At 58.6% G+C, this 27,422-nt stretch overlaps 1 protein-coding gene and 1 long non-coding RNA gene across 2 annotated transcripts; both read right to left on the bottom strand.

Annotated features, from left to right (window-relative positions):
- Positions 1-212: 212 nt before the first annotated feature.
- On the bottom strand, positions 213-24,196 carry SH2B3 (SH2B adaptor protein 3). The gene is given in 10 exon segments (XM_039561193.1): positions 213-4,500; positions 4,793-4,964; positions 5,266-5,459; positions 5,462-5,479; positions 5,670-5,764; positions 5,859-5,950; positions 6,211-6,312; positions 16,839-17,138; positions 17,140-17,622; positions 23,843-24,196. Coding segments are annotated over 9 exon segments (1,716 nt in total). The 5' UTR covers positions 17,596-17,622; positions 23,843-24,196; the 3' UTR covers positions 213-4,213.
- A 99-nt stretch (positions 24,197-24,295) lies between these two features.
- LOC109144417 lies at positions 24,296-26,125 on the bottom strand. The gene is made up of 2 exons (XR_002045185.2): positions 25,596-26,125; positions 24,296-24,856 (listed from the first exon to the last, which is right to left on the bottom strand). It is a non-coding gene; the product is annotated as an uncharacterized LOC109144417 (long non-coding RNA).
- Between the last annotated feature and the right edge of the window lie 1,297 nt (positions 26,126-27,422).

The raw sequence follows: 27,422 nt of genomic DNA, 5'->3' as shown, positions 1-27,422 counted from the left end.
GCAAAAAGCCTTAAAAAGATGAGGAGACAAAGGTTATCCCTGCTCCCAGTGCCGTGTCCTGACTGTCCTGTGTGGGGCAGGCATCATCCCATGGGGACAAACCAGAGGATTTTCATGTCTGAGGGAGCATTTCTGCCTTTTAGCATCCACTATCCACTAAAACAATGTCCAGGCACCTGGAGAGAATCAGACTGAAGGCTACAAGTGAGAAATGAGTTCTAAAAACAGTTTATTAAGAGCAGATTTTTTTTTTTTTTAATATTACGGTAAAATCGCGTTATTCAAGAATAAGTTACTTGTACAGTACATACAGAAACAATATATAGAAAAAATTACTATACAAGAAGAACTTTTCTGTGCAGGTGAAAAGTAGAACTTTCAAATTAATACACTCCAACAAAACTGTTGGCTTTAATCGTCCTGCTAAAGGCTGATTTAGGCAATACACAGTCGCCTCTCTGCCTCTGGGAGCTGCTGGGGAAGGTTGGGGCTGTTTGGATCAAAGCTAAAAGTTTGGAATGCTGGATGACACCAGGGTTTGGTGGTCCAGATGAGGAATGAGAAGCTTTGGCTTCTCTCTGGATCTTTTCCTAGAAGTTTCACCCCAAAATAACTTCAATGCAAACGGATGGGTGAGGGATGGTGGTGTCAGTGTTCGGTACCTGCTGGTGCTGTTCCACAGGGCTGGGATGTGGGAGGGAGGGAGGGATGGAGACCTCAACTAATGCTTCATGGCAGGGGCTTCTTCAGAACCTGACACCCCTGAGGACACGAAGGCCACTGAGCAGGAGGGGCTGGCAAGGGGGAGAGGAGAGGGAGGAGTTCTGGCTGGACCCAAGTCTTGGATTGTGCCCTAAACCAGGTCCCTGGTGTCACACAGAGTGAAGGCACTGCCTGGTTTACATCTTTATTGCTCAAAACTGTCCTGAGTAGCTGGATGAAATGGGGCTCCCCACCCGAGCCCCTCCTGGGGGAGGCCACCAGGCCTCCAAGAGCTGCTCCTGAGGCTCCTGGCTTCATTAGGTGGGATCTGAACTCGTGTTCCATGAGCCCAGCTCCAGGGCCGAGGCACAAACTGGTGGCCACACCTGACTTTATTTCTGAGGAGGCCGCACCTCCACAGAGCCAGCCAGGGGCTCTCCCCTTGGCTTCCCCTCTTCCCAAAATGCCAATAAAAATCCCACAGGGGCTGGGGAACTAAACCTGCCCAGCCCTGGGCTCTTCTCTCGCATCACAAGAATATAAAAACCCTGCAGAATGCTTATATTCCATGGGGTGGAATGGCTTAATGCTCTTTGCCCACTGCTGTAATCCAGAGGAGTGAGTACCTTAGGGCTGGAGTAACGTGCTGGCAGGAGCAGTGTCAGGCTCTGACCTGTGTCACGAGCCAAACGTTTTCTAGGAGAAATGGGATTTCAAACTCAGTCTCCCAGGAGCCTAGGAAATAGCCCAAAAATCCCCTCAGGTCCTGCTGCAGCAGATCAGAAATGAGGAGATGGTGGAGCTGGGACAGCCCTTGGCTCCCTGTGGGTGAGTGTGGGGATGGAATTAAATAATCAGAGGGACTCTCCTGCTGCTCACTGGTGGGGAGAACAGGAGTTCTCCCCCACTGGCGTTTGTTTGCATGGGGGAAGTAGCTGGCGGGGAGATAATGAACCCAACGTGTATTTTCCTAATCAAGCACAGCAATTTCCATTTAAACTGCAGAGAACCCCCCTGTAATTAAACTGCAGGTTAAAAATACCACATGCACACGCATGTCTCAGTTCTGGCACTGGAACAATAAAGTCCTGGCGTGCCAAAACAACCCACCCCAGCAGCATCTGATTTATCTGGCAAGGATTTCTCTGGATTCATCTGGCAAGGGATGTGAATAGCGATGCCTTTTTCCAGCCCGTCCTTTCTTTGCAGATGTGGGGAGATTGGGGTGATTCCACCTCACCTTTTGGGGGAAAACCCCTTTGAACACAGTCCCCTGGAGCTCAGTGGGAATAAAAACAGGAATCTTAGCACGATTTAGCACATCCCTGTGTTTCCCAAGGTTTTGGGAAACAGGCAGCAAGTAAGGAAAGGAGCCGACAACTTGTGCTGTGCTGTCCCCCCTTCCCTTCCCCATCCCCATAAATGCAAGAGCACGGGGAGTTATTTATGAGCCTCAGAGGGAGCTGCCTTGCCTGGCACAAGCCAGCCCCGGGGATGTGCTCCTGCCTCTGGCTGCAGCCTTTGTGCTGCTCCGGGGAGGAGAATGGGATGCGGATACAGCTGAGGAGCCCAGCGAGGACAGGGCTGGCTTTGTTTCCCCATCAGCCTCTCCGGGGCTGGCAGTGCTGCAGCACCAGTGCAGTTTGCTCTTAATGCTCCCAGTTTCAGGCACGAGTGTAGAGAAAGCAGGGGAGAAAAGCCTTTGCCTGCTCTAAATGCACAAAGCCCAGGAGAGAGCCAGAGCAAGCAACGGGGAGGCACAAAAGGAAAACCTGAATGGTTTCTCCGGTTGATAGTTCCCGTTTGTCCCTGCAGCATCTTTTGATTTATAAACCCAGATTTGCTCTCACGGCTGCTCCTTGAGCTGTTTGGCCCCAGATATTTTGGCCTTGCCCTTCAGCTCCTGACCTTGGCTCACCCAGCACCTGCTTCACACCAAAGCCCAACCTTGAGGCTGGAATTTTGTGGAATTCCCTAACTCAGCCCCACAAGGCTTTGTGTTTGCTGCTTTTCAAATTAATTGCTAAATCTTAATGCTCCTGAGGGCTCCCACTTGTATTGCAATTTCAAGGAAAACAGAAATAAAAAAGCTTTCTGTCAGGCAATCTCAAGGCAAGTTTTGCATCCAAAATCCCAGGGAAGGCTGCGCTGGGAAATCTGGAAGTTGAATGCTGTGAACATCCCCTCCCGTGTGGCGCAACAGCTCCAGCCCTTCCTCTTTCCTAAAATAACGGCAGCTTCTCAGAAGTGCTTCCTTTCTCCCAGCTGCCCCAGGCAGGTGAAGCAGCCCCAGGGGCTTGGGAACAGCAGCAGAGTTTGGGGACAGCTGGGGATCAGGGGAGGCTGAGACCCAGGGATTTGGACAAGTTTTTCCTCCAGGTGAGGAGGTGTCCCCAAGGACACCCCTCGCCTGCAAGAGGCCGTTGTGTAGCTGGAAATGCCACCAAGCTCCTGGGGACATGGTGTTCTGGGGGGAAAAAGGCAAGAAAGAGTGGGGGGGGCTCTTTAGGGGGAAAACTGACTTTAGATTTGTGCCTAAAATCACTGGGATAAAACAGTTCCATTGCCAGGATAAAATGGTTCCCTCACTGGGGTAAAATGATTCCATCACCAGGATAGAACACCTCCATGACCTGGATAAAACAATTCCATCACCAGGACAAAGCAGTTCCATCACCGGGATAAAAACACCTCCATCACCGGGATAAAACCCCATTCATCACAGGGATAAAGAGCCTCCATCACCGGGATAGAACACATCCCTCACCAGGATAAAACGGGATAAACCCCTCCCTCACCAGCAGGAGTGGTTTGTGTCAATCTCTGTGTTAGTTCTCAGCTGGTGCCATGGCTAAGGATGGAGCAATTAGTGTTCAGTCTCAATCAGCCGGGAGAGCAGGATGAGGATCCCTCGGGCTGGCACAGGGAGTGACCACGGCTGTGCTGGGTTAAAAAGGAAAAGCAAGAAAAAGCCAGTTTTTGCCTTAGCTAAAAAAAAAGCCCAAACCCTGCTCTTCACCCATCATGGGAGCTCAGCTCAGGTCGGGCTTTGCTGGTGGGCTCAGCAGCCGGGGCAGGAGGACGAGGCCTGGAGCAGCAACTTGGCAGTGAATTTATAATCCTTTTTTTCATGTTATCCTGGTTTGGTTTTTTTTTCCCTTTCTCCAATTCCATGGGTGTAACACAAGACCCCGGTTCCTTGGCTGGGCTCTGTCGTGTCAGGGACAGGCAGGACACCGGGCCCGGCACAGGCACGAGCGGCGTTGTGTAAACAGTAATGAGAAAGCTTTGATAAGAACAACAAAAATAACAATAAGAGGCCCTTTAACAGGCCAACGAGAGGGAGCACACCCGTACAGGAGTGAAAAATTACCCCCTTCCTTGCAAAAAATACAATAATAATCCCTAACCAGAAGGAAGAAACAGGTACATTCTTTCTCTCGATGGATCCCCAGAAGGTCTCCAGGATTTCTCCACCCGAAAGTGCATCCCAGTGCTGGCGCGGTGCTGCTCAGAGCGGCGTGTACTGGTTGTCGATGGCACGGATGTGGCCCCGGCCCTGAGCCTCCACCTCGTAGTCCGAGTCACGGGGCCGGGGCACGGGGGCCGAGGTGGCCCTGGCCGGGCGCAGGCTCTGTGCCAGCTCAGCCGGCGGCGGCACCAGGTGGAAGATCTGCTCCGCTGGGGGACCCGCGGGGGGCTCCTCGGGGCAGGAGGAACCGGCGGGGACGAGGCTGAACTCGGGGCTCCAGCCGGGAAAGGGCAGCAGGAGAGGGACCGTGGTGCTGGAGCCGGGAGCTGCGGGCAGAGGGAGATGCCGATCAGGGGGATGCTCCGGCCCCATCGCCCCTGCTCTGGGGGTGCAGGGTGCATCCCACGACCCCCGCCCCACAGCTGGTGGCTGGGAGCAGCTTCTCCTTTCTCAAAAGAGGAAGCTGGGAGCTTGGGAATCACCTTCTGTGCCACTGCCCCGAGGCTTCTGCTTCCCCACTCCTCGAGCGCCCAAAAGGCCCAGCTCTGCCCAGCCCCGAGGCACCCACACCCAACCCGGCACCCTCCATCCCTTGGGAACATCCCCCTCCCCGCACACCTTGCGCCTGGGGCAGGACGACGACGTAGCTGGAGAGCCGGACATCGCAGGCGGTGCCGCACTCCAGCGGGATGGGGTAGCGGTGGAAGTGGTGCAGCATCTCCACGATGGAGGAGAAGCGGAGGTGCTGGACACGGCACTGGCCCCGCTCCGTCAGCGCCAGCCGCAGGTGCTGCGGGGAGGAGCACAGACCTGTTACCCTCCCTCCACCTCCCTCCTGGAGGAGACAGGGTGGGGAAGCAGGGATATTTGGGATGGGGGTCACGAATGGTTTTAGCACGATGTGCTGCATCCCCAGCCTGTGGTTCCCTGGGGAGGAGGGCACCAGCCCACTGCAAGCATCGGGGCAGAGACCAGGAGAGCATCTCCCTGGGGTGGGATGCGGTGGGACAGGGACTGTCCTGCAGCAGCGGGGCTGCCCCAGGGGCTCCTGTGAGATTCCCCTCCCCATCCCAACCCTGTCCCGCCCGTACCTTTGCTCTGCCCTGGAAGTTGAAGGTGAGCACGTACTCGCCGCGGCGCGTCTCGCTCTGCCGCACCAGGAACACGCCGTGGCCCTCCAGCCCCCCCAGCTGCACCAGGTGAGCCGCCTTCACGCGGGAGATGGGCCCGTGGAACCAGGGGCAGGAGGAGAGGAACTGCTCCATCTTCGGCCCCGCCGCCTCCCCGGGCCCCCCGGTGTCGCCCCTGCCAGGCACAGGGATGAGTCCCTGGGAAATGGGGACCCCTGCCCATCGCCCCCATCCCCTCCCCTCCAGCTCTGTGTCCCTCTCGTGCCATTTGGGGAAGGCCAATCAGCCCAGCCATGGCAGGAGCTGGTGACCCCCCGGTGAGGGATACTCTGTCCCCAGGGTCCCCTGGGTGTCCCCCCGCTCACCTTGGCTGAGGGGATCGGTGCTAGTGGTGGGGTTGGCGGCTGTGGGGTCAGGGTGCCGGCACATCAGGAGCTCAGGGTCACCCGTGTCAGACCTGCTGGGGATGGGAGAAGCCAGGCTGAGTGCTGGTGACGGGGACACAGAGCCACTGTCCCCATCCCCAGGCTCAGGGACATCCGGAGGGCGCTTACCCCCTGCGCATGCACTCCCGGATCTCGGCCGTCCAGCAGCTGAGCTGCTGCTCATCCCCTGCCTCAAACAGGATGTCGGTAGCGTTGGTGACCTGGGGGACATCGGAGAGGGACATGGGGGCTTCAGAGAGAGAGAGAGAGAGAGATGTGCATCCCCCTCCCACCCACCCATGCTTGGGACCCCAGCAGGGACAGCGCATCCCCCACCCTGCACACCACATCCCCCTGTGCATCCCCTCCCTAGAGAGGAAGAGGAAGTGAAATTTGGCACGGGAGCTTTTGGGAGCCACGTGTGCCCCAGAGGGTGGGAAAGGCCTTGGGGGTGACTGCAGACCCTTTCAGCAGCTCCTACCTTGAGGACAAAGGTGTGGAGGTTATCGGGCATCTCGAGGCGTGTGCACCTCCGCATCTCCTGCACGGCGGAGCAGGCAATGAGCAGCTTTGGCTTGGAGCCCTGCGAGGGGAAACACAGAGCCTGAGCTGAGCCTCTGCACCCCAAAACACCACCCCACACCCCAAAACACCACCCCACACCCCACTGCTGTACCAGGTCCAGGAGCCACCCGAGTCACAGCAGCCAGCAAGGAAATACCCGGTTCTGCAGGGAAATACCCCACCAGCAAGGAAATACCCTGTGTGGTGAGGAAATACCCCATGTGGTGAGGAAATACCCCCCACGGCACTGCCCACCTACTGTCAGGGCACCCCAGGGGGCTGGGTGACATCTCAGTGGTCCCAAGGACCCTACAGTGGAGGGGTGGGTGGAGGAGAGGAGGGACAAGGGGGTTCCCAGCGTGGCAGCGCGTTCCAGGGATGTGGCACCGATGGGGAAATTGGGCGGCAGTCAGGGAACATCCTGCTCGTGGGTGCAAGGGTCAGTAGCGTGCCAAGAGCGCTCTGGTGGGTTTGGCACTGATGCAGGCATGTGACAAAATGCTGAGCAAACACTTCTAAAAAAGCTAAAATATCCCTGTGGCAGCTTTCGGTTCCTCTGCTGCCCCGCTGGCTGCCGGGAGGCTGAGGCATGTGGCACAGGACCCGGCTGGACCCAGGGTGCCAGGGGGGCAAAAATCTCCTGAGCACCTCTGCACCAGTGCTGGGTGATGCAGCCAATGCTCCGTGCTCTGTCCCACGGCCAGAGCCATCCCCTGCATCCCAGCAAAGCCCAGGCAGTGCCACCACATGCCAGGCACGCTCATCCCCCTACACCAGGCTTGCTGCACCACAACGTTTTGGCTGGCTGCGATTCACACAGTGGCTTCATCATCCCATGGGATGCTGGCTCCAGTGGCCCTCCCCACTCCACAGCCACTGTTCCTACACAGGGACAATGTCCCTACATGCTGGGCTGTGGCACTTCACCCCACAACAGCATTTGCCAACCAAACTGCCCAGATTCTGCTCCGAGCTTGTGATCCTCACAGCAAACCCACACCTGCTGTGTCCCCAACCCCCTGTATGACACCAAGAGTGTCCCCACCGGACACCTCCTCGGTCACCCAACCACACTGTGTTCAGCTGTGCCTTTTTTTGTTTTCCATCCCCCCCTCCTTCCTCCCTCTCTCAGCCGAGCACTCGGTGTTCTCTTGGGCCGGAAACGCAGCGTGAGAGGGATCAGCCCTTATCAGCATCGAGCTGCACCGAAAAGAAAGTTCTTAGAAGTCGCTCGTGTACGGCGTCATGCACAGGGCTGGTGACACCGCGGTGGCTCCGGCACCCCCGGGCCTGCTGGCGACAGTGATTGCAGCTGTGCCGTGCTGCAATCACTGTCACCGGGCTGCCGTGAGCCGCCACGCTGGCGCCGGGGCTTTATCCCGAAGGAATTTGGTTTTTCTGCCACCTTTGGAACGTAACCGTGCCCTGTGCAAAGTCCTGTGCGGAGAAAGTGAAAGGATCGCTCATCCTGGCTGCTTTCCCACACGGGGGTTGTGACGTCCAGCATGACCCTGAGCGGGTTTTATCAACATCCCAACCACAGCGCTGGGGTCGGCTTCTTAGGAAATCGGGAAATTCCAGGAAAAGGGAGTTCGGAGAAGCCCCCTGTGTGTCTTGGTGTGGAGAGCGCAGCTGGAGCGTGAAGGGAGAAGGAAATGATGCAGCACAGAGATACGGTGCCTGAAAAAGCAGGCTGGCTTCGGAGAAGTGCCTGCCGCAGGCACGGTGCCCCCGCTCCCGGAGAGCCGCACCTGACCGCAAGATGCCCGGCTCGATGCGGCCGCTACCGGGAAAGGGAGTTCTCAGTAACCAAAAGTGCACACTCAACACACCAAGTGCTCACCCACGGGCTCCTTCTCGGCAAGAGGTGCCCCAGCAGCCCTGTGGGGATGGGTAACCCCCGCTGCCACCTGGGTTGGGGTGCTCAGCATGCTCAGGATGGGATGAAATGTTTGGGATGTTGCTCCAGCTCAGCCCCAACCCCACTAGCATCAGCTTCCACATGGAGATTCACCTCACTGCTCCCCAAAGGATCCTGTGCAAATGGGGGAAAGCCCAGCATGAGGCTGAGCACCCCCCAAAATCACCTGGGACGGGGCATCCCATGAAGCTGTACTCCCAAGCCCCCAGAACAGAGCTGCTACCCTGCCACTGCTGTGGCATTCCCGGCATTCCCAGTCCTGGCACACAAAACTGGGCATCCTGGGCTCTGCCATGGGTCATTCTCCAGCTCCAGCAGGTCCCTCACACCTCTCCAACAAGGATATTTGGGATTTATGGGGTTTTTCACAGCAAAGCTCCTTCCAGCTCGCCCACCTGTGCCAGGAACGCCCTCCCCACAACGCTGTGAGCTACTGCCTTAAGGAGCACGTCCTGTCTGGATGCTCAGGGGACACTGAGGGTGCTGGGGGAGCTTTTGCCACTCAGCTGAGGAGAAAGGCGGCTCTCCAAGAATGAGAGTGGTGGCACAGCAACGATGGCAGTGGCACGATGATGACAGCAGTGGCATGGTGACGATGGCAGTGTCTTGGTGATGATGGCAGCAGTGCAGTGATGAGGGTGGTGGTCTGACATTGATGGCAGTGGTGGCACAGCGATGATGACAGCAGTGGCATGGCGATGACAGCAGTGTCATGGTGACAGTGGCAGTGGCACAGTGATGATGGCAGTGGCACAGTGATGACAGCACTGTCGCTGTGACAATGGCAGTGGCACCATGATGATGATAGTGGCACCATGATGATGATGGTGGCATGGTGATGATGACAGTGGCTGGGCCATCAGGCTGAGTTTGCACAGAGCAAATCCTTCGAGAGCACCAGGAGCTGCCCCCGGCCCCTCCACGCTCCAGGGGTTTCCCCATGCCGGCTCTCACTTCCACTCTGAGTCACCAGCGGGAGGTGGGGAAGTGCCCGAGCCCTTGTGCAAGGTCCCCAACGGATACAGGCAAGATTTGTCACTTCTTGTAAATCACGGAGCTCTGTGTCCCTTACGCAAGGGACAAACCTCAGCCAGAGCTGCAGCGCTGAGCCCAGCTCGGCCTGGCTGTGCTGGATGGACACAAAACCATATCCTGTGCCTGCAGCTCTGGGGGAAGTTGTGAAGTTTTCCAGGAGCATGGATACACGCAGATCTTCTCCAGGGAATGCTGGGTGAACAGGGTGGGAAACACATCCCCTGGTGCTGGGGCAGGGCAGGGGGAGGCAGAGGGGCCCTGCAGGGGCTGTGAGGGCTTCAAGGGTCCTGCTGGAGGATGCGAAGTGTCTGCTGGAACTGCCATTGTCCTCAGGGATTCACACCATGGGTAATCCCAGCCTTCATACTCGGGGATTTTGTGTGGCAGGAAATCCCAGTGGTTGCCCTTGGGAGTTTCACCATAGTTAAACCCAACGCTCATCCTTGAGGACTTTGCACCATGGATAATCCCAGTATGTGTCCTTAGGTGTTTACACCACAGCTAATCCTGGTGTTCATCCTCAGGGATCTGCACATGACTGATCCCTCTGTCCTCCAGCAGCTAATCCCAGTGCTCCGGGGGAGCTGACAGCACAGCTCATCCCAGTGCTCTTCCTCGGGTATTTGCACCATGGCTCATCCCAAGGGAAGAGGTCCACCCTGGACAGCCCCTGCCAGTGCTGGTTGTTGGGACAGGGACTGGAATCCCACTGATTTGGGCCTTCCATGCCTGCTGCAGGAACCCCTAGATCAGCTCAGCTCCCCCTGGCCCCAGGGTGACACATTCCCAAAACATTCCTGCCTCTCTGCAGGTGGAGACCACTCATTTGGAAACCTGACAGCAGCTCTGTTCTGGGCTTGGGGAACTGGAGCTCAGAGGTTCCCTGACTCAAACAGGAGCACGGGAGGTGATTCCCACTACCGGCTGCTGTGCGAGCTTAACATCCCCCAGCCCCTGGTCATGACCTCCCAAAAAACCCTCTCCGCCCACCCCAAAGCTCCTCCAGCATCCTCAACCCGACACCAGAGGCACAAAGGAGTTTCCAGGACAGCCTGTCTCCGAGCATCCCGCGGGCCGTGGCAGGGGACAGAGCTGTCCCCGAGGGGACCGAGCTCAGCAGTGACAAGAGGCACCGTTGTGCTGGCCTGAAGCGCTGGCTCGGGGGCGGCCGGGGCACAAAGATCCCTCTGTTCCCATTCCGGGCGGCTGCCGAGCGCCGGCGAACGGCGATGGGAGAGAACACAGCCCGGACCCCATCGCCCCCCTGAGCTCCGACTTCCTACTAAATTCAACTGGGGTGCTGCAAAACAACACCCCAAGAGCCGCCGGGTGAATCTGTGGGGTGGGATGTGGGGGGTTCAGGCAGGAAGCCCCACCCATCCCTGGGGCTGGTGGCTCCTCTTTGTGCATTGATAAACCTCCCTGCTCTGCACGAATGAGCCAGCATTCCCAAACTGCTGCAAAGCCCCCCAGAACCCTGCAAAGACCCCAAAACCCTGCAAAGCCCCCCAAAACCAGTGAGCCCAGTGGCTCACAGCAGGGCTGAGGGAGATGGGGGCTATAAAAAGGATCTGTAAACAGTCGGCATTCGCCAGCCCCTTGATTTTTTTTTTTTTTGAAATTTATTTTATGCCAAATTTGGTTCCAGCGTGGGCTGCCTTAATAATTTCCTGGAATAAATAACGAGCATGGAAAGTAAACAAGGTGTCTGTGTGCAAGTGGGAGCCGCAGCAGCCGGGACTGAGTCACCCCAAACCTCGGCCCCAGAGGGATGGGGGGGTCCAGCATGGACCCTGCAAGCTCCCCACAGTCACTGGGATGGGCTGGGATTTTCTGTCATCCCAAGGTTTTGCATCATCCAGGGGGTTTTGCATCACCCAGGATGGTGGAGAAGGTTCAAAATGCCGTGAGGGAGCATTCAATCCACGGGATGGGTATTTTCATCCCTGCCCCTTGCCCAGGGCTTTGCCTGGCTGGAGGAAGTGAGTTTGCCCAAAATGTTCGCTTTTAAATAACCCCAAAATGACATTGAGCATCACAGTGCCCATCACAGAGACTGGAGTTGGGACCTGGTGGGAAGGAGCAGGGTCCACCCCAGCCGAGCTGCCACCACGGCTGGGATGAATCCTTGAATCCTTCCAGACCTCGCGCTGCCTGCGCAGGCTCTCATAAATATTTACCTTTGAAAGACGCAGCTCTCAGCCTCGAAACAACCACATCCTGGGCCGTGAAAAGAGAAAAAAAAAAAAAAAAGAAGAAAAAGGGGAAAAAAAGAGAAGACAACCACCCAAAAAAGCCCCACTAGGCATCTCACATCAGCTGCGGGGACCCAGCGCCCACCAGCACCCACAGCTCTTCTCACCCCAGCTGTGGGAAGCTTTGCTGGGGGGAAGCGACGCGTTCCCTGAGTGCTTTCCCAGTCCCTTTTCCTGTGGTTTGCTCAGTATCTCCATGTTTTGCTCACTTCTCAGGCAGCACGTGGTGCTTTCCACCCCGAGCAGCTCTGCAGCATCCCTGCGAGGGACACTCCGATAAACAGGGAGGGCACAGCAATGGGACAACACCCCCCGAGAAGGGCAGATTTTAAAGGATGGGATTAAAAGGACGGAATCTTTCCGAGCCCACGACCCCAGAGTTCAATGAAGCACAGGTTGGGGTCCGTCCTGCACCCTTCACCTCACACCCAGCGAGCCCCGGCGAGCCCCATCCCAGCAACAGTTTCCAAAATAAGAAACTCCGCTCTTCAGCAATTAACGCCGGGGCTGTGGTTACGCTGCTAAAAGTGTTTTTTCCGTGCATGACCAAGGATGGAAAAAGTTGTGGTTAATAAATGACAAATAACCTTTGTCTCCTCGCCCTCCCCCCCCACCCCGCCGCGCGCCCTCACCCCCGCGATACCCAAAAACAGAGCAGGGAGGAGGGGGAAGAGAGCAAAAGTCACCACCAAAATCTCACAAAGCCCTGAGGCCGCTCAGCCCTCGGTGCCTTCGAAGAACAGCGGGTGCCGAGAGCGCAGCGCCAGAGAGAGGCTGCCCGAGGGTTTTGGGGCAGCTCCGGGTGCCTTCAGGGGAGGTTTTGCCTCTCCCAAGGGATTTTCAGGACACCCAAAGCCTTCCAGGTCATCATCACAGCAGTTTTGCCAGCTCCTGGCTGTGTGGTCCTTGGGAGAGCCCGTGAGAGGGATGCGGTCCTTGGGGTTGCCAGGAAAGGGATGCGATCCTTGAGGATGCTGGGAGCAGGATCACAGAATCACAGAATGATATGGGTTGGAAGAGACCTTCAGAGGCCACCCAGTCCAATCCCTCTGCAATGAGCAGGGACATCACCTAGATCAGGATGAAGGCCCTGGAAATGCCAAAAAAGGGATGCAGTCCCTGGGAATGCCAGGAGAGGGATGCTGGGAGCAGGACGTTTGGAGAGGGATCAGACTCACGGAATAGTTTGGGCTGGAAAAGATCTTGAAAAGACAGCAAGTCCAACCCCCTGCAGCGAGCAGGGACATCTCCAGCTGCATCAGGACAGGATGCAGCCCCTGGAGATTCCTGGAGAAGGATACCAGGAGAGAGATGAAGTCCCTGAGGATACAGGGAGAAGGATACTGGGAGAGGGATGAAGGATGCCAGGAGAGGGATGCAGTCCCTGGGGATGCAGACTGACACAAACATGCTCTTTCCTGGCCCAGGGATGGGATGATGGGATGCTGACCTGCTTCCCATCACAGGCAAAACTCTTCTCATGGTGCTCCAGGGAGTAAAGCTCCCCCTCCACCACAGGCCCTCCATTAATCCTTGGCTGAGTCGCTCAGGCCACGTTTGAGCAGCTCCAGGAGGAGCAGGGACAAGGAACGGGGACCAAAACACTGGGATGTGCCCCATCCCGTGCCAGACCAGCTGCCACCCACAGCCCCAAGCACCAAAAATCAGGGACAGGAACCTGCTGGCTCAGGAGGTGGCAGTTCTCAGAAACCAGATTCAGGTGAAAGGGGTAAAAAAAAGAAAAAACATCGAAAAAATGAGAGAGAAAAAAAAAAAGGAAGTCAGAGCAGTCTCACACTGAGCAGAGATAAAAATACTGCTCCTCCCGTGGCTGCGGCGAAGACTTCGAGCCGTGGCAGAGGCTCCAAGGGCTTTCTCCGGAAGGAGTCTTCCCGGCTAGTCCCGGCGTGCCATCAATTTACGGGATGCACTGGATTTCATTAAAATGCTATAAAGAAAGCAGCACAAATGCAAATCCCATTTCCCTTCCCCTTCCTGTAAAAACATCTGGTCAACAGAAACGGCTCGGGACATTTCCGCTGCGAATCACGGCTTTCACGGAGTTTGGGATTTGGCCATTTAAGAGGTATTTGGGGCTGGGGCTCAGCTAAGGAACAGGGCGGCCCCAAGGCAGACAAACCTGGGTTTGCCAGCTTTGGTTTAAATTTATGAAGGTGGAGAGACCTCAGTGGTACGCAGTCCTAAAGGTTATATGGGATTAAAGGGTGTGGGAGTGGAGAAAGCCCTTAATGCCTCTAAGGAAATCAGGGAGGACTGGTGAGCATCGCCCTCATGATGGACATCAGAGAATCCACCTGGGCTGCAATTGCAGGACCATGCCCAGGGTTTTCCAGTGGCAAATATATATATATATATATAGCCATATATACAAACACTACAAGTATCCTGATATCCCTCTACTCCAGCTGCTCTTCCACTGAGCATCCTCACCTCGCTCCTCACACCCCAGCACCCTCTGGAATGTCCCCAGGGTGGCATCCAGGTGCCCCCCAATGCTGTGCCCTGCAGCCAGGCCATGACCTTCTCCCAGGGGAGCACCAAATCCCATTACCTCCAAATCCCTCCTTTGCAAAGTCATTTTTCCAGTGCTCGAGGGAGGAGGGAGTGATGCCAAAACCAAGCCAGCTGCAGCTGTGAGCATGGGAAGGGGAGCTGCTCCCTCTCCCAAAATCCTCATCTCCTCTGGCACACGCCTGGGGCAGGGGATGCCCACTCCAGGCAGTGCCGTAGGGATCACCGGATTCTCCAGCACAGCTCCCTGACCCCTTCACCCAGCACAGCCACCCAAGCAGTAAATGGGATCAGGGCTCTTCAAAGCCCCCACTCCCTTTGATGCCGGGCACGTTACAGGATTAAGCTCAGAGGGCCCATTGGAGCACCAGGAGAAACGGGGAAAAATGAGATAAAAGCTGCCAAAAGCAGCAGGACCCCCCTCCTTTCTCCACACACCTGCCTTTTCCAAGGTCATTCCAAGGGGATGGATGTTTGGGGGCTTGGCTTGATGCCGTAAAGCCCTGAGGCTGAGCTGAAATTTCAATTGCATCCTATTATTTGCCAGGTGGGAAGGGGAGGAAGGGGGAAGAAAGAGGAGGAAGGGAGTAGGGTGCTTCCAGGGAGACCCTGAGGGTGACCAACCTCACAGTCCAGAGACCAGTTGGGGTTAAAAAAGCCCAAGAACTGGTTTTACAGTTGCTTATTAAAAACCATCAATTTTCTAAGGTGATCAACAGCATCCTCAAATCCAGAACAGACCCATGAGATGGGGAAAAGGCAGTGGCAAAGCCCTGGGAGCATCCCAGGGCAGGAGGTTTGAAGGGAAGGGGCTCCTCACAGCCATTCCCGGGAGGTTGTTGGTTGTTATTTAGTTATTTTAAAGGAAAATAACCCCCCAACAAACTGTTCTGTTCTCACTGCTCCGTGGTTTGCCCCTGTGCTGGGTTTGGGGAGTGGCAGCCACCAGCACCGTGGGGGAATTTCCACCGCCCCCGGAATTCAACCGCAGTCACTGGGAAAGGGTCTGGATTGATTGTGCTGTAAAGGAGATGGGAGCTGGCCCTGGCCCAGAGAATTGGAAAGGAAGGAGCCGCCCTGAGAATATTTGCACAGGAAGCAATTTAATCCAGAGACTTGCAAAATCCAACAAGGAACATCCCCCACTTCCGCAGCCCTGGCTGAGAAACCCCCAGCTCGGGGCTCCGGGGACCGTGGGGTCTCCGGCCTCGTGGTGATGTGGAGCACCAGGAAATCTCCATCCCCTGGAGACTGCAAGGAATAATGCTCAGAGCAGAGGGGGAACTCAGTGTCTTCTTTGAAGTGTCTCCCACCCCTGAGTCAAAGCTGGTCAGGGAATGTGGGGAGAGGAAGAATGTGCTGGGCTTGTTTCCCAAGGGGGAGGGAAACAAATAAAGAAAAAGGGAGGAGAGGAATAAAAAAGGGGGGGGGTATAGGGAGAAAAAGATGGGGGCAGGAAAAAAAAAGGGGGGGGAATTGAAAAAAGAAAAGGGGAAGAGAAAAAAAGAAAAAGGGGGGAAAAAAGAAGAAGGGGGGAAAAAAGAAAAAAGAGTTTTAAAAAAAGAAAAAGTGGGGGAAAAGGGAAAAAAGGGAGAGAAAAGGGGTGAGGGAGGGGGAAAAGGTGGTGCTACCCAGCTGCTGAAGCGCCCTCCAAGCGCCTCAGAGCACCCCTGACCTCCCTGTGGCCCGGGATGGGGACACACACTCCCATGGGGACAAACAACTGCAACCCTTGACACGACGGAGCAAAACCAGCTTTTACTTTCAGATGTTACAATTTTGACGTTGTTTCTTTTTTTCAAATATTTAATATTGGAGTCGTTTGACGGAAATAGCAGGAATTCAGCCAGCTGCTCCCTGACCCTGCTGCCCTGAAGGCAGGGACAAAGCTCCAGCTCTACCGGAGGTTCCTTCTTCCAAAGCACAAGTTTGTCATCAAAGTTAAACGAGCACAGAGGAAAAAAAAATGGAAAAAGAAAGGGAAAATTCATCCCATCGCGCCTGCTCAAGACCTGCCATGTGGAGGAACCGTCTTTTCACAGATTAAACACCCCAGCTCCCCCCACCTCGCTCCCCACTCCCTCACATCCTGCATCATCTCCGCTCCAGCCACGTCCCAGCACCACGGGAGCTCCCTGGAGCAGCCGAGAGCTGAACTTCCAGTCACAAAACTCCTCATGGAAAGTAAAACTACAGGCCCCAATGGGAGCAGAGAAAGGCACCGAGGCCAATTCCTATTTTCCCTTTCCTCTCCCAGCTTGCCCAGGCGAGCAGATGCTCAGGCAGCTGAAGCCACAGCACAGGGGACAGGGTGAATTTGGGGTTCATCAGACTGGGTGCCCCCTCACCTTGCTGGGACGGGTTCATGAGGCTGGGATGAGTGGGATGGAAGCCACCAGCCTCTATCTTCAGCTTGGAAGGCAGGCGCTCTGCTTCCAGCTAGAAAACCCAGTTCTGAGGTCCCAGCAGGGAGAAATGCAATGACATATTGCCCGACTGCAGCAATTAGCACACCTTGGTCTCAGCACCTCTCACTCCCCAAACGTGACCCCACACGGGTGGCTCTGTCTCCTCCTCAGAGGTGTTAAATAAACAAGGCCCAGCCTCGCGTGGCTGCAGCAGAGGGAAAGGAGCGGCAGAGCAAACCCATCCGGGCCCCTCATGGTGAGAAACCCTCGTGCTGCTGGATGCACCGCAGCCCTGCTCCTCCCTGCAGGATGCTCCAGCATCTGGGCATCATCCCCAAACAAGGGACCCACAGCATCACCCGGCTGGGATGGGCAAGAGGCGGCAGCTCCTTACCTTGGGCGGGTCAAAGAGCTCCAGCACAAACTCCTCGTTGTCGGGCGGCCCCGCTCGCCGCAGCACCAGGCGGCAGCGCTGCCAGCGCGTCCCGCTGTCCAGGGAATTCTCATCCAGCAGCCCGTACTTGAGGAGCCCCTCCTTGCGCACCTCGGGGGGCTGCTCCCGCGACAGCCCCCACGGCAGGATGCGCTTCCCCAGTCCCGGCTTGAGAGCCGCCTCTGCCGCCTCCCCATCGCCATCCCCGGGGAGGGCATCCGAGGAGCGGCGGCGGAAGAGGCTGCGCCAGCTCCTGCGCAGGCTGGCTGAGCGAGAAGGGCCTCCGCGCCGGCCCCGCCAGCTCCTCCGAGCTCCAGGACTTGCGCAGTCCAGAGGGAGCAGCCTCAGGGGCTCGGACAGGCTGCTCGGGACGGGTGCCGGGCTCTCCCTCGGCTTTTGTGGGCACCGTGCCCAGGGAAGCGTCGGTGTGGCGCCGGTGTGTGTCCCGGTAATCCCGCGCCGGGCCGGCGGGCAGGATACGGAGCTGGTTCATGGCGATGCCCTCCTTCACCTCGTGGCAGAAGTACTGCTGGAAGAGGTCGGTGAACTGCACCGAGAAGTTCTCGGCGGCCAGGAGGTCATGGTGCGGGTGCTCGGTGGCGAAGCGCAGGTAGTGCCGCGCCAGCTCCTTGGCGGTGCTGATGGCGTGCAGCTCGCAGAACTCATGCCAGCCCCGGGGATGCGCTGGCGTGCCGGCCGGCAGCGAGTGTCCATTCATTGCCGAGGCTCCAGCAAGGCGGCCACGCTGCAAGACAGAGCACACGGGTGGTGAGAGCAGTCCCCACTGTCGCCACGTGTCCCCCGCGCCCGGCAACCCCTGGCTGGCATGGCCATACCCCACTCGGAATGTGTATCCACAGGGCAGCAGCCCGGGGAAGGCTGTGGTCAGCTGGGTCCCACTCAGAGCTGCCTCATTCCCATGGATACATTGGAAATGGCCAGGGGACAACTGCTTCCCAGGGAGCAGCACGGCCACATGACCAACCACTATGGCCACCGGCGGCCACCAGCAGTGGCCACGCGGGGCTCCCAGCCCCCCAGCCCAGCCGCAGCTCCTTACACGCCCATCCCCACCTGGCAGGGCCGTGCCTCAGTTTCCCCACCTGCGCGGTGGGGAGCGGGCAGGTCCCGGTGCGGGGCGTCTGCGCGGCTTCCTGCCAGCACAGCTGCCTGCAGCTGCCCGCCGCCCGCGGGGACGCCTGGCCCGGCCACATCCGCCCGGCTCCTGCCAAGGCTCCGCAGCGCCGGTGGGTTTTCCCTCCAGGGACCTATTTCAACGGAGCTGATAAAACTGGAACGGGGGCGGGAGGGGAGGAAACAACGTGAAAAGCTGCAGAAATCCAGGGATGGAGCTGCCTCGCTGCCAGATCCTCCCAGCCCCACCGGCCTGGGGAGAGGCGGCCACGCCGCCGGCACTGCCCGGGGTGAGCGCGCGTTCCTGAGGGGGATGCTCCGCTGCCTGCGGGACCGGAGAGCTGCCGGGCTCTGGCAAACCACACCGTATCTCTGCCCCCAGCAGATTTGGCTGCGAGGCCAATCTGGCACCGTGGCTGGCGTGCAGCCGGCCCGGCGTGCCCGGCTGAGCCGGCAGTGGTGCCCCCCGGGGCCGGCCCCGCTGCTCACCAGCGAACCTCGTGCTCGCCCGGGGCACTTATCGGGGCCGTGCACTCCGCTCAGGAAGGAAACATCGGCCAACCCACCCGGATCCTGCCGCGCCGGCACGGGTACCGCCGCCTCCCCGAAACTCCAGCAGCAACACCCCGGCTGCTGGGAGGGGAGGAAAAGCGGATTGCTTTTGTCAGGGGGAGGAAAAATATTAAAAAAAAAAACCCTGAGGGGCCAGGAGGAAGCGAGCGGGCGATGAGGAACGCGCAGGCACAGGGGATCGTGTTTGCAGCCGGCGTGGTGATAACGCCGGGAAGCGGGGCTCTATCTCTGCCCACCCGCTGCCCAGCCGAGCACGTCCCGCGAAGGTTGCAGGCGAGGGGAGATGTTATCTGCGCCCCGCCAGCCCCGGCTTCTCAGAAGAGCCGCCCAAGGCTCGGGGCCGTGCGGCGTCCCGGCAGTGCAGGGCATGCGCCCGCCGCAGCCCGGCCGAATGCCCCGGCAGGGCCCCGTCTATCAGCGCCGCCAGCCTGCCGGTGACTCAGCATCCTCCGCCGCGCTCCCGCTTCCTCCCGGCACCCGGGAATCGCCGCCGCACCACCCACGCCGCCGGCACGCTCAGAGGGATGCGCCCGCAAAACGCGGAGGGAAGCGGGGCACTCGTGCGAATGGCTCCACAGGCAGGTGGGAGATTCCCAGGACAGGGAATTCGCCTTCCAAGATTCCAGGCTCGCTTCGCGCCAGCTTCGGGAGAGGTTTGTGGCGCAGGAAAAGCCGGGCTTCGTCTGTGCCACGCGGTGGGAAGCAGCCGAAGGCTGTCTCCAGTGGCAACGTGCTTTTCCAACATGACGATGGGAAATAACTCCCCAGTGCTTCCTCCTCCCGGCACTGGTGCAATGCCGACCTCACTGCTTCTGCCTGGCGCACTTCCCACGTGGAAAGATCTATCCCGGATGAATCCATGCTGGAGTTACCACAGCAGCCTCCCGCTCTTCTGCTCAGCCCCAGGTTCCAGTAGCAACATCCACAGGGATGTGAGTTCCTGCTGCCCGGTGAGCTTCTCCCTGCTCCAGCCCGCTGTGCTCCTCAATGCTGGAATCCAGCTGCTTTAAAGCAGAATTTACATCTTATTCCTCATATGTCCCCGTGAGGAGCTCCTGGCCATCCTGCAGGTTGGATGAAGTACTTCTTGTGAAAACTGATTGCTTTAATTTGCTCTGAATGGAGAATCCAGCCCATCCTTGGACACACCAGGGACTAGTTGGGATGGGGGGGCTTCTATCCCTGCCAGCTGCTGGAAGAGCTGTACATCACCCAGCCCGCCCCACCTCGGGGCTGTTCTTGGGTGCTGAGGTTGTTTTGGGGTGCTGAGGTTGTTTTGGGGTGCTGGGCCAGGAGCTCGAGGAAGAGCGGGACGGGACGGACCGGCCGCGGTGGCTTTGATGTGGGCTGGGACAGCGAGCTGGGGCTTGTGCAGGATCCAGCCCTGCAGCCCAGCCACCCCCAGGAGCTTCCCTTAAAGTCTTGCCCAACCTGAGCGTTGCTGCAGCGGCGGTGCCAGCACCGACCGGGATGGGAATCTGCGCCTGGATCCAGCAATGGGTTACTTGTCCCAGTAAATGCATTTGTTGTTTAATTGCAGCCAGAGGAGCCGGCAGCACCAAGCAGTGCCAGGGCAGTGCCGGGAGCCAGCGCCGCAATCCTGCCACCCGCTCCCGGAGGATGAGCATTCAGAGCCAGCTGGCCTCACCACGGAGGAGCTGCCAGATCCAACTCACCACCTTCCTGCCACGGAACAGCCATCCAAGGGCTGTGGCCACGCAGGAAGGTCACCCTTCAGCACCCAGCGCCGCAAATCCGGCCTCAAGGGGAAGTGTGAGGGAGCAGAGCCCACGCGGCCGTGCCCAGTGCCCTGTGCCCAGCCCTGCTCACACACTGTGTGCTGGCAGCCCTGGAGCATGTGCAGCACCAGCACCCGAAAATGAAACCGGCCCCACTCGCTGCCAGTTCCACGCCAGGAAAATGCACGCCAGCGACGTGAATAGGAAATGTGATTGATGCGCTGGCTCTCCCAGAAATAACTGTTCCCAACCGGAGGAGAAGCGTCCGGAGGCATTTGCAGCTCCCTTTATAAGCACAGGACTATTCAAAACTCATCCCAAGGACTATTTTCAGGAGAGGGTGAAGCGAGGGGCTGGGAGACGCCCTGGCCGGCCCCACAGCTCCCCGCTTCCCCAGTGGCAGAAATACAAAGTTCCCACAATCCCAAGAGCGGGAACATTGTTCCTTCCCAGGATGTCCTCCATGAAAAGAGCTATTCTGAGCTGGCTGCAGCCTTTCTTGGCATGGCCACGCAGCCGCTCCGAGGCGGCTATAAAAGGCTGGGTTACAATGAACGGCACTTTTCAATGGAAGAGCATCCGGCACGGCGGGTTCAGGGGGATGCAGGTCCCTGGGAGATCCAGCCAGCCACAGGTGGGCTTGCAAGGGCAGGGTGGTGCAGAGCATGTCCCCAGGATGGGGATGGTGCAGCCTTCTCTCTGCATCCCAATCCCCCGTAGATGGCAGATGCTGGAGGAACATCTGGATGCACCCCTGGATTGAGGGGGATAAGCAGGGTGCTGCAGCCTTTTGGGGGTGGGCACGGAGATGCTGCCACTCAGGGAGGCAGGAGGGGAAAGTGCAGGGGGAGAGGTGGGGAAAGGGTCTGGCTGCAGCCTCGGGATGTGGGATACACCCAAATATTTACAGCATCACTATACAACAGCCAAAGCCAGTGCCAGCACAATCCACCGCAGAAACTGTCCTGCTCTTCCCTCTGGAGCAGCCGCCCGTGATGGTGAGAATTCTCTGGGTTTCCTAGAGGGTGATGGCACAACACCATCACTCCCTGTGACCCTCTGGCTGTTTCCACACAAGCTGGAGAATCCCACAGGGTCTCGGGAGCTTCCCCCTCTCTTTTTTGTCTGAACCAAACCAGCAAGTTAAAAAGCAAGAAAGGAGCAGGACGGTGAGATCCCCCGATCCACACATCCATACAGGCTGTAGGGAATCCGTTTAAAAGCCAGGGAGGGAAGGCAAGTTTTGCCCTCCTTCCTCTGCTTTCTGACAGGACATAAACACCCCTCTCATTTCACCTCCTGGCACCACACAGCTTTCTATATTAAAGACCCAAACCGGCCTTAATCTACAGCTCTGTGTGGGCTGAGCAGCACCACAGGCCTCTGGGGATGTGGGAGATGTTACAGCACTTCAAATCTGAGGGAAATTCACCTGTTTGGCTTCCCCTGACCACTCCAACAGGACACACAGGATGGAGACAACCCAAACTCATCTCAGGTCAAATCCAAGCTCCACTCTGGCTCGGCCCACAGCAGCTCACCAGGACAAGCAGCTGTGGCCAGCCCATCTCCCCAGAAACCTTCTGCCTTCTTCCATGCTGTGGCATCTGGCACCTTGTAGCCTGGTTTGCACCATCACACTCTCCTACACCCACTGCCTGCGGGGAAAAGCCCGGCAGCGGGGTGGCCTCTTTCGACAGGGCTTGTTTTGTTGCATGAAATGAATCGCTGCGGTGTAGGCGTGGGAGAAACCGGGTGCGGGGAGCGCTCCCGGGGGAGCGGCTGGCTGGGGGTCCCTGGGGACAGCAGGGAGCAGCCGGCAGCTCAGCTCCCAGCCAGCCTGGCTCTCCGGGCTCTCTCCACAGCAGTCCCCCAGGGATTGCTGGATTTGGCCCTTTCTCCTTGCCAAGCCGCGGCAGCACCACAAACCCCACCAGCGATGAGAGCTTGCACTTTCACTTTGTGTCACCCGCCGGGATTTGTCCCGACACCTTCACAGTGTCCGTCAGTCCCACGGGTGTGTGGGTGGGGAGGATTTGCTCTGGCAGAGGATGGAAGATCCCTCAAAAGCCACTGGCACCCGCGCCCCAGTCTCTCCAGCATGACACAGGGTGCTGGCAGATCCGCAGCCCTGTGGGCTCTGGTGAAACCAGATCTTACCAGAGGCAATAAATACATGAAGGTAAAAGAGAAAATAGAAGAAGCTTTGGGGAGGGGAGAATGCACAGGGATGAGACTCTCCTGCCCCAAAAACAAGTTTAAAAGAAACCCAAAGCATTGTTCTGGTCCCAAACAAGTCGAAGTGAAACCTCCCACTAATTCCATGGGCCTTTAAACTCCAGTCCCATTTCCTGCCAGCAAATCCAAGTGCAGGGAGGACATGCAGGAGCTGGCAGCGCCAGGCCCCTGCACCAGCCACCTCTTCCTCTGGCTGCAGCCCCAAAAAGTCCCTAGGCCACCAGCCCACAACTCCAACACATCTTGAATCAATTTACAACAATATCGAAATCGCAGCTCAACAACTCATCCTTGTTTCCTTGACAATAAATCCCAGCCCGGGCTGCAATGACCGTGTCACTGCCATGAGCCAGTGGGTCCGGGCTCTCTGCGGGTGACCCTGATGGGTTTTGGCACAGGCAGGACTGGGCACACTGGCAGGGCATGGGAAGGCCACGGGGATGCTGACCGCTGGTGCATCGGCCTCGTGCCAAGCCAGGGAGCCAACAAAGTCTGCAGGGAGCAGAGAGTCAGAGGAGCCGCTTAGCAGGCTCCAGGTGGCACCTCCGCTTGGCACTCGCAGTGGGCACGGGGGCAGAAGCAAGGCATGGCCCCCTTGGGCAGAGCAGGACCCCACAACATGGGGCAGGTGGGCATCACCCCACGGGACCCCCAGAGGAGTCACCGCCATGGCAGGGGCTGCAGGGGTCCAGGGGGAGGCAGAGGAGAGGGGCAGAGCTGGTTCCCTGCATGCTGCACCCCCGGCTCTGGGATCTCCAAAATAGGGATGCTGGGAAACGGGGATCGAAGGATCCCAGAAGAAGAGGTGCTCTGGGGTACTGTGGTGCTAGAAGGATGGGGGTCCCCAGGATGGGGGAACAGAGCCCCTGGAACAGGGAGTGCCCACGGGGAAAACGGGAGCTGGGAGACCAAGGGTCCCCGAGGGTGAGCACAGTCCCCGGAAAGAGGCAGCCCGAGCGAAGGGCAGGGATAAGGCTGTGCCGCATAGAAACGGGGTGAGGGGGAAGGGGCTGCTGTCCGAGGGCTGGAGGCTAGCAGAGGAAGGGGCTCACGACGGCAGAACGGGGGCACCGGAGCTCCGCAGGTGAGAGAATCCAGCCCGGGGCTCCCGGGGAAGCTCCGGGGGCTGCACAAGCGGAGCGGCCCCCTCGCTGCTTCCTTCCGCCGCTACTTTCGCTTTGCAGCGGCTGCTTCCCGGGGCCGCCCGTCCCGGTGCAGCCCAGCCCGTCCCGGTGCAGCCCAGCCCAGCCCGTCCCGGTGCCGCGGCGCGCTCGCGGTTACCTGAAGGAGAAGGCGTCCGGCTGCCGCTCGCCCATGATGGAGCGGCGGAGCGCCCGGGACGGGGCGGGCGGGACGGGGCGGACGGCTCGGCACGGCTCGGCTCGGCTCAGGCAGGAAACCCGGGCAGGCGGCTCCGCATTTCCGCCGGGCGGAGGCGCGGGGCGCGGACCCCGACCCCGGACGGGTTATGTAAAGCGGAGCGGCGCGGCCGGGGGCGGAGCGGAGGGGCCGTCCCGTCCGTGCGTCCGCCCGCCCGCCTGTCTGTCTGTCCGTCCGCTCGTGTGACTGTCCCTGTGTGTGTCTGTGTGTCTGCCGGTCTGTCCGTCCGTCCGGGCCCCGCCGGCGGCTCCGCGGGTGCGCCCCGCTCCGCGCAGCTCCGCGCCGCCCCTCCCCGCCTCTGCCTTTATCTTATCGCATCCGCGCCCGCGGAGGCAGCGGCACAAACAGCCCGGCCGCACTCCCGGGGTGGATTTATTTTTAATTTTTACATCTATATATATAGTTTTAGTGACTTTTAGAATGTTTCCTCCGTGGATTTGGGGGTGTCCGCTCCGCCCCCCGGCCCCAGCCCCACGGGAGTCGGGAGGGAGCCCGACCGTGAGGTCTGTGGGAGGCTCGGGAGGAAAACACCGCGCTTTCCTGTTCCTGCTTGGCCGCGTCTTCCCCCGGCTCCGCGGGCTGGGACCCAAGGGACCTCTGCGGTGGCAGCAGTGGGCCAGATGCTGTCTCAAACCCCATTTCTCATAATTTTCCGAATTATCTTGTGGCGAAAGGCACCGCAGGCTGCTGCCCACGTCCAACCGAAGCGGATCAGGACACAGGGCCCACAGTTGTCCCACACCGTGGGCGAGGGCTTCAGCCGTGACAGAGTGATCACAGTGTCCCTTTGGTCCCAAGCAGGACTGGGGACTGGTGTGGGTGGACACGGGTCAGGCTCAGCCATCCTGGTGCCATCCTGCTGCCATCTCGTCCCAGGGGAGCAGGGGCCCCACGGCAGAGCTGCAGCCGCCCACTCTGCCATGAGAAATGGAGGAAAATAAACTTCCACTGCACCCTTTTCCAGTAGAGGGCTGGGCTGTGGTCTGTACCGTCACGTCTGGCCCATTGGCATTCCCCACTCGTGTTACTGGTTGTGCCAAGAGCTCCTACGAAGCCTTGTCCGGAATGGCAGCAGTGCCAGGGACAGAGGGACAGATCCCCACTCACCCTGGGCAGGCAAAAGCCATGGCAGAGTAGCCGTGGTGGTGCCCAGGGTCTCGTGCCCACCCAGCACGCCAAGCCAAGGAAACCCAGGGATGTGGCAGCTGGGATTTTACAGACACCACACAATGGATTTGTGGGTGTTGGGAAGGTGGAAGCTGCAGGAATTTGCCCTTGGAGAGTGGGCTGAGAGTCACTGAGATGTTTGTGAACAACATCTGTGTCACCCCCAGTGGGGTCCATCCTCAGTGGTGCTTTAAATACACCTCAGTTGTTCACTCCGTCCATTCCCAACCCATCTTCCAGCGAAGAAAAGACTGAAATGCCAACTCCCTGCGGGTGCTGTGCAACCCCTGGACCACAGCCGGTTTGGATGCAGCCCTGCTGCCCCTCCTCCAGCCTCAGCAACCCCCCTGGATCCGATCTGAGCCATAACCCCACAGCCCTTTCGGGCATTGCCTGCTCCAGGGATCCGGGTGACTCTGCATCCAACCAGCCCTTCCCAAACCCTACAGGGAAGCGGCTGGGAGCAGCTGACGTGATAAAATCTTACCTTAAAATCTGCTTTTTAATTCCTCCTGCCGTTGCTTTATGCATAATTGCACCTTCTGGCTCTTTTCCTGAGAACGCAGGAGCGGCCGGCGGATCCGGGTGCCTGCCCCGCTTCCCGCGGGCGGCTGTCCCAGCTCCCAGCGATCGCACTTTTCTTTATCAACTTCATCTATGTCAGAAGCGCCCTCTCAGCGTCCTCAGCCCCAGTAGCCTGAGATTTCTCTTTTGTTTTGCTTCCTGTATGGATTTTCTTAGTCCCCAACTGCTAATTCACTACCCCTGACTTCTGCTTTTTTATTTTTTGTTTGTGTATGTGGAGCTGCGCAGATGCTCTCAAACACACTCACTCACTCAGACGCTGCTGCTTCCCTTCCGCTCTGTGCTGCCCTCAGCTTTTAACCATTGCTGCTTTCTTCTCCTGTAAAACCCTTTACTGGCTCCCAGCCGTCCTTCCCGCTTCCCTCTAATTCCTCTGCTCTGGCCCATTCTGTTTTCAGGATGGGTGGGGTGGTTTGGAAGTGGCTCATTTGCATTTCTAAAGGTGGGATGTGATGGGTTTCAGGTGACCTCTGCCATCCCACACTGAGGTAGTGTCCGCCCCAAGTGTCCGACCCGGAGGGGGCCTGTGGATGACAACACGTGGAAATGCTTGGCTGTGAGGCTGTATGCTGAGCTGGAAATGCCCCCCAAAATCTTAGCCTGGCTTTTACGTGCCCCTTCCGAGGGCTGGGTGGGGATGTAGGTGGTAATGGAGGTGGTGATTTAGGGATGATTGGGGTGGTTATGGAGAGGGTGGTGATGGAGTGGGATGGAGGGAGTGACGGAGGCGGTGCCCCGAGGCTGGCTGCCCCCGCGTACCCGCCAAGCCCCGCAGCGCTCCGGCCGCCGTGGCCGGGCTCCCGCCGCCCTCTCCCGGCCCTTCCCCGCGCTGCAGCCGCCGCCTCCGGCCCTTCCCCGCCCGGCTCCGCCTGTCCCGGAGCGGGGCGGAGGGGCCCGGGGACAGCGCACCCCGATCCCCGGCTGCCAGGCTGCAGACGGCGTGGGACGGGGAACCCCGCGTGGGAGCGGAGCGGGGCAGGTCCCGCACCCCGAAAGGCGCCGGGGAGTGTCGCGCCCGCCCCACGCCCGCGTTTCTGTGACAGTCACGACTTGTTCGCCTTGAACCCCAAGGCACAGCTTGGGATCCACCTGCGGTCCCTGTGAGATGATTCTCTGCCGGTCGTTTTGGAGACCCGCACTCCTTCTTCTCCGTGTGCCGGCTGGGCACACGCACAGCGCCGGCTATCCGAGACCCTCCCGGCACCCCCAGCACCCCAAGATTCCCGGCACTGGGAGTGACTCAAAGCTCCCACTCACCTCTCTGAGCCGTCCAGCACCCGCCGCTGTGTAACCGCACCAAGTCACCGGTCATGGGAGCAGCAGGAAGCAGAAGCCAAGGGCATCCCACGTCCAGAAATGCTCCTGGCACCCCCTCAGCTCCTTTCAGACCCTTTTCTTCTCCCTTTCCTCTGCTGTCGGGCAAGCTTAACATGAGAGTTCATTTTCCCATCTTTCCCATCAAAACTTTACAGGGGAAACTGAGGCACGGGGTCTGGTCTCCTTGCTGGGCGGATGCTGGGGGACGACAGGGAAAATATGGAGCCGCTCAGAAGGGGAAGTCCTGGAGCTTGTGCAGCAGCACGCGACTGTCCCGAGAGAGACCCAAAGGGAAGCAAAAATCCACAGGGGAATTTTGTCTGTGTTTCTGAGGAATTGAGGTGATTTTCCAGAGCAGCTGTGGAGGAGGAACAACCTCTGCTGAAGTGGCTGGTGAGGCTGCAAGAGGAAA

The sequence above is a fragment of the Corvus cornix genome, chromosome 15 (genome assembly GCF_000738735.6).
Source record: "Corvus cornix cornix isolate S_Up_H32 chromosome 15, ASM73873v5, whole genome shotgun sequence".
Lineage (NCBI taxonomy): Eukaryota > Metazoa > Chordata > Aves > Passeriformes > Corvidae > Corvus > Corvus cornix.
This window is presented reverse-complemented; position numbering and strand designations above follow the sequence as displayed.